The 13,863-nt window shown below is 45.3% G+C and overlaps 4 protein-coding genes across 4 annotated transcripts; 2 read left to right on the plus strand and 2 right to left on the minus strand.

The window, feature by feature from the left end:
- Window positions 1-866: 866 nt before the first annotated feature.
- BDV38DRAFT_285346 (uncharacterized protein) lies at window positions 867-1,577 on the minus strand (the record flags this gene model as incomplete). Its single annotated transcript, XM_032060471.1, has 1 exon — window positions 867-1,577. The coding sequence occupies one exon, from the start codon at window positions 1,575-1,577 to the stop codon at window positions 867-869; it is 711 nt and encodes a 236-aa protein (XP_031911024.1).
- A 5,213-nt stretch (window positions 1,578-6,790) lies between these two features.
- On the plus strand, window positions 6,791-7,618 carry BDV38DRAFT_273173 (uncharacterized protein; the record flags this gene model as incomplete). The annotated part of the gene is made up of 5 exons (XM_032057632.1): window positions 6,791-7,017; window positions 7,076-7,199; window positions 7,264-7,293; window positions 7,327-7,387; window positions 7,434-7,618. 5 exons carry the CDS (start codon window positions 6,791-6,793, stop codon window positions 7,616-7,618), a joined length of 627 nt encoding a protein of 208 aa, XP_031911025.1.
- A 629-nt stretch (window positions 7,619-8,247) lies between these two features.
- faa4 (long-chain fatty acid-CoA ligase FAA1) lies at window positions 8,248-10,959 on the minus strand. The gene is made up of 5 exons (XM_032051523.1): window positions 10,316-10,959; window positions 10,225-10,250; window positions 9,775-10,170; window positions 8,578-9,722; window positions 8,248-8,524 (listed from the first exon to the last, which is right to left on the minus strand). The coding sequence occupies exons 1-5, from the start codon at window positions 10,753-10,755 to the stop codon at window positions 8,435-8,437; spliced, it is 2,097 nt and encodes a 698-aa protein (XP_031911026.1). The 5' UTR covers window positions 10,756-10,959; the 3' UTR covers window positions 8,248-8,434.
- Window positions 10,960-12,324: 1,365 nt separating this feature from the next.
- Window positions 12,325-13,844, plus strand: BDV38DRAFT_145545 (S-adenosylmethionine-dependent methyltransferase). Its single transcript, XM_032051524.1, has 3 exons — window positions 12,325-12,501; window positions 12,665-12,826; window positions 13,064-13,844. Exons 1-3 carry the CDS (start codon window positions 12,441-12,443, stop codon window positions 13,807-13,809), a joined length of 969 nt encoding a protein of 322 aa, XP_031911027.1. The 5' UTR covers window positions 12,325-12,440; the 3' UTR covers window positions 13,810-13,844.
- The last annotated feature ends 19 nt before the right edge of the window (window positions 13,845-13,863 follow it).

Raw genomic sequence — 13,863 nt, forward strand, 5'->3', positions numbered from 1 at the left:
AGCCGGGATGTGTAAGGAACTCAAATATGCAAGCTAGTCACGTAGCTACCCATGGATCTAGTCTGCTAGGTTAAGTTTGGAACCTTGTTTCTATACTGTGCAAAAATACCTCCACTATCAGCACTGATTCAGCGGTCTCCACCCCGTCAATTTTGTTAGTTTGATAGGTCGCCCCATTAGAAGGAGCATTGCGTATACTGCTTTTGAAACATGGTCAATCCCACCAATTGAGATATTGCACCGCAGGCTGTGCCCATTTGTTTAAGGCTGCCAACTATCTCCTAGAACTATATACATTTTGCTCGGACATCACCTAGCGTGTAATTCAATAGACGTAGTAGACTTTCAAAACATTAACAAGATGACTACCTTTTTTACTAAATGAACGATGAAGTTATTACATCGATTCTCTTTCCTATCTTTCTCTATCCTCTGTTATACAGCCTCTTTAGTCCATGATAATAGCCCTACTTTCCTCAACACTAACTAGAAGCTCTTCCATGCTTCCAATAGCCAAAACTATAGATATATAACTTTACTCAAGGACTCAGATGATATTTCGTATGAAGTAAACATTAAAGAGTCTGATCCTCTTATACATGACGATCAAAGTAGTCCATCCATATCGAAGTTCCCAGCAACAGACATGAGGTCCAAACTAGGAGAAACGAGAAACCCCAAAGAACATCAACATAGAGACTCTTCCACTTACCGTTTTCCAACACTACAATCGTAGTACGACAGCAGTCCACATGGTCCTAGAGCCACCAGGTTTAATAGACTATATACATATTTCAACAAACCCTCAATTAAATCAAACAGCCACCACCAACCCCATAAACCAAAAGAAGAAGAAGAAAAGAAAATCAACAATCCACAACCCCACTCAAAACCCTCCAAAGATCCCAATTCCCGCTTGTAAAAACCACAACATCACAAACATCCCCAAACCTCTCCATCGCCAAATCCATCTCCCTCCTCCACTCCACATCCTTCACCTTATGGTAATCAGCAAAATCCCAAAAACAACCCACCCTCTCCAGCGGCATCAAACACCCCACAACAGCGGACCAATGTAGATGTTCCAACGTCAGAAACTCCACATCCGCCGTGAAGACCTTCACCGGAGATATATCTTCATCACAGGAAATCCACGAGCGATGCATGACAAAGACACTGATAGACGAGGTCGGCGGTTGTTGCACGAGCATGCGACGCCAGCTGGCTCCTGGTCGGAGGTAGAGTTCCTCTTCGAGGGGGTCGACGGCGGGGAGGCTGTAGCCGTAGTTTGTGGTTGTTGTTGTTGTTGTTGTCTGGGAGTTAAGGCGTTTGCGGAAGAGGTGAGGCCAGATTTTGGGGGCTAGGAGGGGGTTTAGGGTGCGGTGGGTTTTGTTGTTTAGGGTTGGGGGTTGTTCGGGTCTAAAGAAGAGGGTTTCTTGGAGCTTGGGGGAGGTTGTTATTAAGTTATGCCAGGCTTGGGAGGTGCGTTGGGCGGATGTTAAGAGGGTTTGGGGGGCCGTTTGGAGTAGGATTTGTTCGAGGATTTCGGGGATGAGGAAGATTTTGTGCGGGGGCATTTTTTCTTTTCTCTCTTCTCTCTTCTCTCTCTTTCTTATGGAGTTTGTCTGGTGGTCTTTGAATGTATTTACGTATTTGGGGGTGCATTACTGGGTCTAGGGATTGGGGGAAAGATGGAGAGGTGTGTTTGGGGAATATATGGAGAGAAACGAGGATAGGGATAGGAATTGATAAAATGTGATGATGATAATAAAACAGAAAGAAAGGGCATACGATGCATGGTCCATTTCAATCACAGGCCTTTCATACATGAAGCTCCAATAGTTTGAGTATACCGGTCACTGTATCATCGTTGATTTTGTGTTTGATTCTATGTTCCTCAACTATCAGACAAAGCATACATGTAATGTAGACAATAAGATCCTGAGACCCGTTGTTAGGGCTCAATGTCTATATACAATGATCGTGGTCTTGTCTGTATGAAGTTATCATTGTTCGGAGGCTCATTGATTCCTGATACCTTTCTATAATTGTCACAAAGGTGACAATAAACCAGCTGCCATACATTTCGATGGTGAGGAGTTCATTGCCTGTTGGGCTTCATGCCCACCGTAGGTTTATTGATGCACCAATATCATTGCTGACACGATTTGCTTATTCTCATAGCATCCTTGGTCCTCGAGCCATGAGATGACTCGAGTTGCTTGCCTTTGTAAATAATCAGGTGTCAGACACATCTAGAATCCGTGAGGTTAATCAAAGAGAGCAATCAGTGTCTAGTCAGCAGCTGATTAACAACTAGTACAGTAGAATCAACTTAGATTTGCCACGTCGAGTAGGAGCTGTGTACCTTTGGATATTCCTCAGATCTTGATAGCCATTTTAACTTGAGCTATATTATTAGGACCGCTTAAATAAATCCTAGTAATCATAATACCAATGACTGGATGAATAGATTATAAGTACTAGTCATACCCCGGTATATCTGACCAGGTTACAGGTGATTATCGTGGCCAAACAAGCAGAGAGAAGCTTGACTAGCTTGGACCAAACATGGCCTTCGACCAGCCTGTCCATTATCATCTTCCCAACCACAAACCGCCAGGCAAGATAATCGACCTTGTCTTCCTCTTTTGATCTCTTTCAATGTTCATGAATAAACGAACAGGTTTTGAAGGTTTCATTGGCCGTTTTATATCGTCTGTTCTAGTTGGGTTAGTAGGCTATCAATCATGTGAAGAAGTGATCATCTATAGATTTAGAGATTACCCACGAGGCCAGTTAGCTTCAGGACCCTTTCAAGCTCTTCCAGTGATTGAGGTGCACATGCCCCAACACGGGCTTCGTACCTATATAAAATCAACTATAAAATTAATCTTCGAAATTGATATTGAATAAGTTGACAAGCCTAAAGCATACCCTTTCTGACTCTGACAAAGTCACCCCCCAGTGTATCCTTGCCTACAGACCACAAAGCATCGCATGCTAGGTCGTATTTCTCAACAATCTATTGACCTTTCCCAGAGCTTCATGAACATGCTGCATGTATGTTTTCTTCAGTGGTTCGGCGGTCCAAGTCTTGAGTTGAGAGGAAAGTTCGTCTGGCGATCAGAAAATGTAGCCAGCGACGACAAGGGGTCCCATGAATTTATCAAGTATTCCCTATACCGCCGAGATTATGGTGGGAATTTTGTGGACAATCTGTCTTGTTGAGGAGTATCCTGTTGTTTGGTTTAGTATCTGTTCAAAGATACAACTAATCTCCCATTAAATTCTCGCAGGGGTAAAGAAGAGCATTTATGTTGAGTTGTGACCCGATGAGGACACCATCCAGTTCGTTAAGCAAGTGTGGTGAATCCCCCCCTTGGCCGAAAATATAGGCCATGTAATTTCTCTAGCTCACCGCGTATCTGCTTGTCTAAAAATCGCGGACTGTCTAATAGATAGAAGTACCATTCAAGGCAGGTCAAGGGAACTCGTGCTACTACCTGGGCGCTGATATCAATGCAATAGAATTGTATGGCAGTCGGCCATTAAGATAGGGCTTGAGAAAGATAGAGTAACATTGGCCTCCAATAGTATCAGGGATGATTACCCCGTTGGTTGCATGATATTGTTTGTATATTTTAAGTGTTGGGACCTCTCGTCTTAAGATATTGTCTCTCGCATCTGGTACCTTACGGTGCTCACAGTTCTTGAGGCCGAATTCAATGAATAACTGAAGATCTGTCCGGATAAAAAGAATCCTGGGTTCCAGAGAAAGTAAGCGGGTTCATCAATCCTCCCCTTAAAAATGGCATTCATGTGTCTCCATGCTCACCTGATCCAAACATGTTCTGGTGTATAGTCATCGGCTTGTTTAGAGACATCAATCTCTTGGGCACTGGAGATATCGGTTGCCCGATCTCCCTGTTGAACACATCTACCTGCAATCAACGACAGAATATCGCCATTTTACTTCTTCTAAGCGGGTTCCCGAAGCCTTCTAAAGTTTCAGCAGCACGGTCTCCAAAGTGTCGCTCTTATGTGGGAACCTCCACATTCTTATAACTGCATAGATGTGTGCGCAGATTGTTAGTGGCCGAAAATTGCTTCTAAAGTAGTTGGAAAACCGGCTAACATGTTCTAAGTAAAGAAACAAAGGGTTACCTAGGTGCTTAGGAAGTACTCAGGAAGCCGTGCAGAAAGGGCCATACGTTGGCTTCAGTGCAGTCTTCAATCTGGCAAAAGACTTCACCATAGTGAAGGGCAGTTTCATTCTTCGCATTTTAAGCAGTTAGTAAGCAGTTAGGGACCGCTTGAAGTGCTTAGAAAACGGTTACATAGGGAACGCCTGCAGATCCATCTTTCTTTCTGAAAAGTCCTTGGCTATCAGGTCCTCGATTGGCACATCTTCCCGTTCCCCTTGAAGATACGCTATGTAGCGATCACCAAGCTTGGCCACCGAAAGGAATATATCGACATGGTGCAGGTATATCATATAGTACCTGACGGTCTGTTAGCGAAATCTCCTAAAGATATTTTATGGATGCATGGTAAACAGTAGTGGGCTATACTGAAAGGTAGTATCACCTAAGGGAATTCTTTGAGAGAGATCTATGCCACTACTTCCAGCGTTATCTGCCGCAGTATCATTTTATATCCCAGATTCGACATTGATCATCATGTATACCTCGTTCCAATTTCTCGAACACAAACGGCATGCTACTTCCAACGCAGTGGGACTTTCACACGTGACATAGAGTTCCTCGTGGGCGACCAAAAGTTTTGCCTGCTTGTCCAAAGCCGGCTGCGGCGCACAGCGAGTTCAGTGATTTAGGCTTGTTGACAACCTAACTCTTATACCGTGCAACGACGAATATATAACGGGCGTCGGGCGGAACCGCCGGAAAGTGGAAGGTCGCTTGAATTCCGTCGTTCGCTGTCTGATTTCGCCAGGCATCTAGCTTATCCCCAGGCATACTAACTGCCCTTAAGACATGGTGCGAGTCTCTTAGGCCACTCGTGACACTTCTAAGCGGATCTGGTCGAGAAGCCGAACAGCTGTCTTGTCTTATGCTAACAAGTGGCCAAACTCTGAGCCTACTAAAGATATGACAGAAGGAAAAGAGTCCTAATGGTGTCTTCTAACTTTGAAAGCTTTGTATAGCAGTGATTCACAGGTGTACTCATGCGGTCAGTCACTTTCACTCTTCACTTCAAACAACCTACGTTGATTTCCCTACAGGATTTGAATCATTTATAGTACTGTCACTGCAATCTTAATGTATTAACTAGTACCACTAGCAAAATGGAAGGTTTTGGGCGCATTAGATATCAGTCCTTTCACTCTTGCACATGCATGCTGCTCTCTGCCATATTAGCTCCGTCAGTACCGCTCTAGGTAGACTCGGAAATGTGTCTCCCAGCTTTCCGTGGTGTCAGAGAATTTTTTAGGTCCGTGCTATAGTCATTTAACATATAGAATAGACCATAGTCAAGTCAACACGGGAGTTGTCTCAGCAAAGCGCACTAGGTAAAGATCCAGAGCTTTTCCCCTCTTCTGTCCCGCCACTTGATAAATTAGGGCTACCTTGATCCTTATCGTGGTTTTTACAGTGAAAAATGCCTCCTGCATCTTATAAATCTCTTTTTATAGGATGTTCCATACTTAAGATGTAGATCCTCCATGAGGTTGATTTCAGCCCATTGAACGCAACGGGAAACTGATTTCTCTACTATACTGTGGATACATCTAATAGTAGGCGGTATCAATTCATCAGTTATTATTAGTAAACCATCGTTAAAATAGAAGGTAAAATGAATATAGCTTGCTTTGTCATATGGCATTTACGTCTTATCGCCATAGATTTAATGTCTCTTTTGTCCTTGAATGGAAAGTAGCGCGTCAAAAATGCCTTTTATCAAAAGTCGAGCGATTTAAAAATATTAGTTCGACTCTTAAAAACATGAGATAACTTGTCGCCCTTTGTATAACCAGCAGGCAAGTAAAAAGATAGCAACTTGCTTTTACCTACTTTGACGTCCTACAACGGCCAATGGCCACGATGTATGTAGTACATCATGATCGCTGATTTACCTAGCGTCAAGGTTTTACGTTTCCTTACACTACTCTAATGGTTTGATTATCTGAAAGAGGATTGTCCTGTCTACCCGACGTTATCAGATCTTCATACCCTACACATAGATGCTGGAAAAGGAGCAATTATGTCAATAGATACACATGATAATTAGTATCTCGGGCATGGTGAACACACTTGAGCGCAGTCTATACTCTTTGTACATAGTTTGCTATTCGGCCGAATCTAAATCTATAATAGAATAGAATAATCGGTAATAAGAGCCAGCTTGGAATAATCTAGTACTCATCCAATACGGTAGTTAGCATCCACATATTTTCATTGGCTGGCTGACTTTTCCCTAACAGCATAATAACCGCAATAAAAGTACTCCGTACATTTATACTACCAGCCGCCACACTAGCAACTACTATGCCCTGTTCTTCATCAGCATGTCAGTAACTATTCACTCCAAAATTACCGACATTGATAGCTTGATACCCAGAGTCGTAGATTGTGAAACTGAAGGTAAATATATCCCTGTTCTCTGATAACACCTTTCTGTTGACAGGGTATTATCCAAGATACGGACGTGGACAGACTCATCCCTTGGGTCTTCAAAGATTCAGCTATCGCAGATAAAGATTGCACATTTAGCTGGCCCGAAATAGACTGCAAATTCAAGTTTTTCTTCTACGAGCTATATACCTTCCATGTTGAACTCGGAAGTCTATGGGCCGGTGAAAAATAATACGTCCAGTGATACCTTGATCTCGAATATTCTCACAGCCAGCGAGATAACCACCACACCTAAGACAAGCTGGGAAATAGCTATAAGAGAGTATTCCAGATTGTTTATCCGTGCACAGTGCTCAATGACAAGGGTATTGATGGAGAATTTCTATTTTAATCTTGAGGTATCAAAGAGCAAGGGCCCAGGGTTCAGTAAGTTCCATGCTTCTGTCTGTGTATATTGCTAGTAATATAAAACGTTCTAGGTTCATGGCCTCTCCACGTGAGTTGAAATATACCATCGGCGGTAACCGATATAGAACTAGAGTGGAGGGCGCGGCTATTGTTGAACCACGAGCTCAATACCTACCCATTATTTCTTTTACTGGGGTATGTATATACCATATCTATATCTCTTCCTATTAAAATAGCCAGCGTTATTAATATCCTTTAGGGGCTCGAAAATCAGACATGGAATGAATTCGTGATTGAAACTTAAAGTGCGATGCTGGGCCAGCTTACTAGAAACCTTAGTATTCTGCGGACCGGCTTCGAGGATCAGGAAGTTTTCATAGTTGGTCCATGGGCTATATCTTCATATTGCGCATGGATACTTTCCAAAAGGCCTTATCACGAGAGTTCATGCCGAAGGATACTCAGAACATGAGGCTTTTAGTCTCAAGTTCACACGGGGATATAATCTGTGTTTCATGGAAGACTGGCTTGACGCTATACGTGTATTATCAAGGTTGATTCGATACATTATTAGTGGAAAGGCAAAGGTCGGTGCTGTACAGGTTAATATGTAGAAGAAAGGCCCAGTGGGTTGAATCGGTGCGCTCGGTGTATCATTTTGTGTTGAGTATGTGCCAATCCCTTTAATCTCCCACATCTCCCAGGATTCCATGGAGGTCCTCAAATCGAGCTCCGAAATGACTGAAGACTAATTTCTTGCTTGCCCTTATGGTTGCTTAACTAAATAACAAGGAGCTTTATGAAATACAAGTTCCTGATGAATTAAGTCCATGTCTTCGCATTTAACACGCCTAGCTATGTGGCGAAGGGCGTCCTCATGACTTGGCTTCACTGTATATTGCTTCGTCAATTTAAGGCTAAATGGGCAATTTAATAGCGTATATGGTTAATGGTATTTCCGGCTTCACTCAGGGTGAGGGGGGTGTTGGTGTGTATTACCCTGCCCTACATTGCACTAACTGCAATTACGGCTAGTAGAAGGGCTTGTCATATATAAATGTATGATACTTCATACTGCTATCAATTCCTGCAGGTTAAAGTGAATGTGCATGGACATCAAATTAATTGGCTAGGAGGAGCATGCATTTAATCATCTGCAATTCATTATGCTCTTTACTAATGCGAAGATAACGTAGACACATTTTCAATCGCCGTCCTAGGGATATTTGAACAAAGAAAGAAAAAAAAAAAATAAAAAAAGAAAATAAAAAACTAAGGAAATACACAGCTTAGATAGAGGAAAACGAAACGATCACAACCCGAACTGGCAATGCAGTACATAGCAAAATAAACCAGACATCGGAATAAACTAAGAGATATATATGATTATGATTTACTCGGCTTCAGCGTAACGTCAGTGACTCCGTCATTTATTTTTTGTTGTAAGCACGGTCGATGTCTTGTTGGAAGTGTCCAACGATCTTCTTGCGCTGGAGTTTCTGAGCGGCGGTCATGTATCCCTAGAGCAAGTTAGTGATACTATTGCAATCAATGGAAAGCAGTGATAACTTACGTTGTGGGGGGTCCATTCTTCGTCAGCCAACACCACACCGTTGATAATCTCAATGCCCTTGAGACCGCCCGCACGACCCGCGGTCTGGAGCTGCTTGAGAACAATCCCCTTCAGCTTCTCGTTATGAACCAAAGTCTCCAGCGTGTCACCCTCAATGCCATTCTCGTGGGCGAGCTTCTTCAACGCGGCCTCAACCGGAACAATGATAGCAATAGGCTTGTCCTGATCTTGAGCGGCATAGACGCAAATGTTGCCCACAAGGGGAGAGGAGCGGTAGACAGATTCGAGCTTCTCGAGAGCGATATATTCACCATTCTGCGTCTTGACGAGGTTCTTCTTGCGGTCAATGATCTTAAGATGGCCGTTCTTATCAAACTCGCCGATATCACCGGTCATAAACCACCCGTCCTCGGTATAGGCAGCCTTGGTTTCCTCCTCATTGTCCCAGTAGCCTTTGCTCACACTACCTCCACGGATGAAGATTTCTCCTTGTGGGGGATTGCTCTTCGTGAAATATCCGGCATCAGGGAAGTCAACGAGTTTCACTTCAATAGAAGCAGGCATTTCACCGAGGGCGTCTGGGTTCCAGGCCATCGGGTCATTCAGAGCACCCATAGCCGAGGTTTCGGTGAGACCATATCCGCTGATCATTGGGGCAACGGCCATAGACAGGAACCTCTGGGTATCCTTCGAGATTGGACCACCACCGTTCATCATGATGCGCAACCGGCCACCAGTCGCCTCCTTCAACTTCTTGAAGACGATAGCATCCAGTAATGAAGAGCCCACAGTGTGACCAGGGAACCCGGTCGTCATCAAAAAGTTCTTAGCGGCCATAGCACCCCAGAACATGCCTCGCACAATCAAATTATTCTTGTTCAAGTTGTTAAGCACACCCTTCTTCACTGATTCCCACACCGCGGGCACACCGACAAGAATCGTAGGTTTGAATTCACGAATGTCGCCCTTGCAGTTACGCATCGAAGCGTCCGACAATGTCCGTGGGTTTCCATAACCCATGGTACCACCCCAGAATAGACAGAGGTTCTCGAACATAAACTCAAGGATATGCGATTGGGGGAGATAAGTCAACAGAGCATCGGAAGGCCCAATGTATGGTCCGACAATTGCATTAATACCGGCGGCTACTCGATATTAGTTTGACATATCAGGGCGCGAACAATTGGGTTAGCTTACTTGCAGCGATGACGTTTCCGTGGGAGAGAGGAACACCCTTCGGCGGGCCGGTAGATCCGGAGGTGTACATGATGCAGCAGAGATCTTCAGAAGATGGTGGAACAGGTTCCACCGGATTCTGTTCACCCAAGGTCCGGAGATCCTCGAAGCTGATGACATTAATGTCCTCGTGCTCAGACTTCAGCCTTTCCAGGTCCGCCTGCTTGGGTGCCAGGTGCGAGTTCCAGATGATATGCTTGATCGACTTGACGTCCTTAAGTACATTGGCTACGGAGGGAACGAGGTTGGGATCGCAGAACATGGCAACGCTGGATGTTTGGACGAGAGAGTGTTTCAACCCATCCTCTCCCAAGGTATCATAGGCGGTAACGATAGTCAATGACTGGGATGCAGCTCCTGCTCAAAATTAGTATGCGGAACACCATCGCGCGCAAGACAGCTGTAACGAACCGTGTGACATGGCCAGCCAGTTTTCACTAAGGATCTGCGTCAGCCAGTTCACCAATATACTTCATTTCTGCGAGTCAAACCGCACACTCACCTTGTTGCACCGTAGAGATGGATCTTGTCTCCTGCCTCGAGTCCAAGCTTCCTCAGACCCGCACCAAGTTGGAGAGCCACTTGTTCGTACTCGACGAAGCTCTTGTAGGTATAACCGCTCATCTCGAAGTATGTCCACTTTTTGTCGACCTCCTTTTCGACACCATCGATGACCTTCTTGACCTTCTTGTTCTCCTCGTGAGTCTTGATCAAGCGGCGACTTGCGACGGCCTTTGCGTTACCAAACACGCGCGCAGAGCGGCGGAAGACATCATAGGTGGTTGCAACATCTTCCGCAGGTTTCAGGATGAGTCCATCCTTTGCCGCCGGCAGTCGACGGGGAACAGTCTCGCCAGGCTTCGCCTCAACACCAGGAACCTCCACTGTAAAGGGGCCCTTCTTGGAAATGCGCGGTTGAAGATGAGCGTTTTGTAGTGACATCTTGGCGGGTGAATTACGAGAATACGGGGGGTATTAATACAAGAGAAAAGTTGGGAGGAAAAGGGAACTGGCTTTTAAAGGAATTAGTCGGCCGGTTACCGAGGAAGAGGATCTGAAATGCTCAGAGTCGAGCGGACAAAAAACGTGCGAATAACAGGAACCCACGGATCAACTCCAGGGTGGCAGAACTCAAAACAACAACTTACGGAGAATATTAAGTCGTGGATACGAGCTGTACGGGAACACAACAGCGACTCTTCACTCCCGAATTGTCGAGAGCAGAGAGTGGGAAGGTAGTATGTGGTATTGAGTCGGAGAGGAGATCAGATGAGAGAGGAAGATAAAGAAATGCGGGGGAAGGAATACGAGAGGGAGGAGAGAAGAGGAGAAGGAAAGGGCTCAGCTCAAGATGAAGCTTGAACGGATGAAGTCAGGGCGAGACTTTTGCGGCTGGGCATTTGTTCCAAGGCGGTCTGAGCACTCTAATGACGTGAACGGAACTACGTTCCTGCCTTTCAATTTCTTCTGCACTTTACCGGAACTTGGTTATTGTAGCAGGGGGGGGACGATTCCTTTATTCCATTGTTCTCCTAGATTCCCCTTCCTTTATCTTGATTCTGGTTTCATCCCATATGATTGCGAACCTGCCGGTAACACGAGACACAACCCCCCTGATGCCACACAGACCTCAAGAAAAAGGGTATCCATAGTGATTAAAATCGACTAAAACTACGGCTAAATCTTTAACTGACAAGGTTGCTCGGAACTTCTTCTCTCTCCTCTTCGCCCCTTACCGCGGTTCAGACAAAAGAACCCCTTAGGCTTCTGATAATGTCCGAGACCCTGTGCCGTGTTGCATAAACAATCCTCATACCGCAGCCGTCTCTTTGGTATCTTTTGAAGCCGATACATGGTCAAATAAACCGACCATGCTCCTTTGCAAAGTATACTGCCGGAGCTTCGGGGGAAGCTTTAATCCGTATTCTGTTGGGAAAAACGCCCAACACTCGAAGATCTCCGTCTTGACTCAAAAAGTGAATTATTTCACTACCTTATTACTAGAGGAAAACTCCCATTGCAGAATTCGCCTTCGTAGAGTAGTAATCATGCATAACAAAAGCTGACGAGTTCATAAGGGCCTGCACCAAGTGCATTCATTACGCACCACTTTTCCTGTTCATATCCAGTCAGTGGGTCCAGTATCGACCAATCAGCAGGGGTACCAGTTAACGTCTGCTCCAAAAGTTCCTCGGCTGTCATCGACAGCAAACAAAAATCTGCGACAATGGACAATGCCTCTCGACTCCGTAAATCTCGTCCATGGAAAAGTACAGTAGATCAATCGGCTGCTATCCCGACTCAACCCTAATTAGGTACTTACATTACTTCCTCCCCTCTTCTCAACTGTCGCTTCTATTCCGATCGGCGCAATACATGGCGCTACAGGGAAAATCCTGGGCATCATCACAAGACAAGAAAAAACAGTCCAGATTTTGCTAATGAGGCTACTGTAGGTAGCTTCCATTCGAGACATTTTACCTTCCCGATAGACGCGGAAGCAGCTTCTCCCCCCGGTCCAAACTAACTAGACTATCCTAACCCTAGAAGCTCGAGCCTCCGATCTAATCTCCCAAGATCCTCCTAACCTTACTCAGAGCACCAACACACAGCTACCTTCTAACCCAATGGAAGAACTCACCACCTTCCTGTCATTGATCGGCGAAGAAGTCGAAGATGCTGAAGAGGGTATGTTTTCACAACATTCTCCACCACAGTTCCATACGTTCAATTCAATCTGTAGCCCCCGTGTAGAACTACTATGCTCTCATATCACCCGAACGAAAATCTAAGAAAAAAGAAATCCCACGAAATAGCCGGCGCGCACTAGTTAATTTCACATCCTTGTTAGAATGCTTTCTTCTCTTCGCACAAGATATTCCCTCGGCCAATCTGGGCTTCGTCGATTCACGAGCGACATCTGTCGATGTAACCATCCACGGACAAGATTATACCATTAACCAATCTCCGACGCTATTGTCGTCGTCGCGCGCGGGCGGTACAACTGGTGCAGGTAAAACATCTCTTTTCCCTTTTTTTTTTATCCTTGGCTATCACATTCACATGAATTCATTCATTTAATCCACTATATCCGTTCCGACCCTGGGACATCTTACCTTATCTGCATACAAACATTCATGCCATATCCTATCGACATACTCTATCAGTCAACCAACCTACCCAATCAATCTATCAACCACCACCACCAACACTACACCATTCAATGAGCTAACCATAGAACCAAACCCAGTCCTCTGGAAAATCACCCCCCTCTTCGCAGAATGGATAACAACGCAAACCAACCCCTTCTGGACCAGCACAATCCTCACGCCAACATCCACAGTCCTTGAACTCGGCTGTGGAATCTCAGGCCTAATAGCCCTGACCCTCTCCCCCACAATCACGCACTACATAGCCACAGACCAAGAATACGTGCATCGACTCCTACGGTCCAACCTCGAGGCCAACGCCCCAAAGCAACAACACCCCAAGTCTAAGCCAGGTAGCAACAGGAAACCCACCAAACATAACAACAGCAGCAGCAACAAAACATCACAGAAATCAACTCCCCAAAGCACAAATGTCACATTCACCACCCTGGATTGGGAAACGGATGATCCTGCCGCATTGAAAGATAGTATTGCTACTAATGACGGGAACACAGGGCATGAGGACAAAGGGTTTGATGTTCTGATATCTTGTGATTGTATTTATAACGAGGCGTTGATTGCGCCGTTTGTGCGGACTTGTGCGGATGTTTGCCGGTTGAGGGCTGTGTATGCTCCTGGGAGGGAGTTGGGGGAGGGGGAAGAGAAGCCGACGGTTTGTGTGATTGCGCAGCAGCAGCGGTCGCCTGAGGTGTTTGAGGCTTGGTTGAGGGAGACAATGAGGGTGTTTCGGGTTTGGAGGGTTAGTGATGAGGCGTTGGGGAAGAAGTTGGCGTCTGGTTCGGGGTATTTGGTGCATGTGTTGGTGTTGAAGGATGGACATGAGTGAGATTTGGCAAGGAAAAAGAGGTGGGATGTGGTAGAGGTGGGGGGGGGGGGGTGT

Source organism: Aspergillus pseudotamarii, assembly GCF_009193445.1.
Source record: "Aspergillus pseudotamarii strain CBS 117625 unplaced genomic scaffold BDV38scaffold_48, whole genome shotgun sequence".
Taxonomy (NCBI): domain Eukaryota; kingdom Fungi; phylum Ascomycota; class Eurotiomycetes; order Eurotiales; family Aspergillaceae; genus Aspergillus; species Aspergillus pseudotamarii.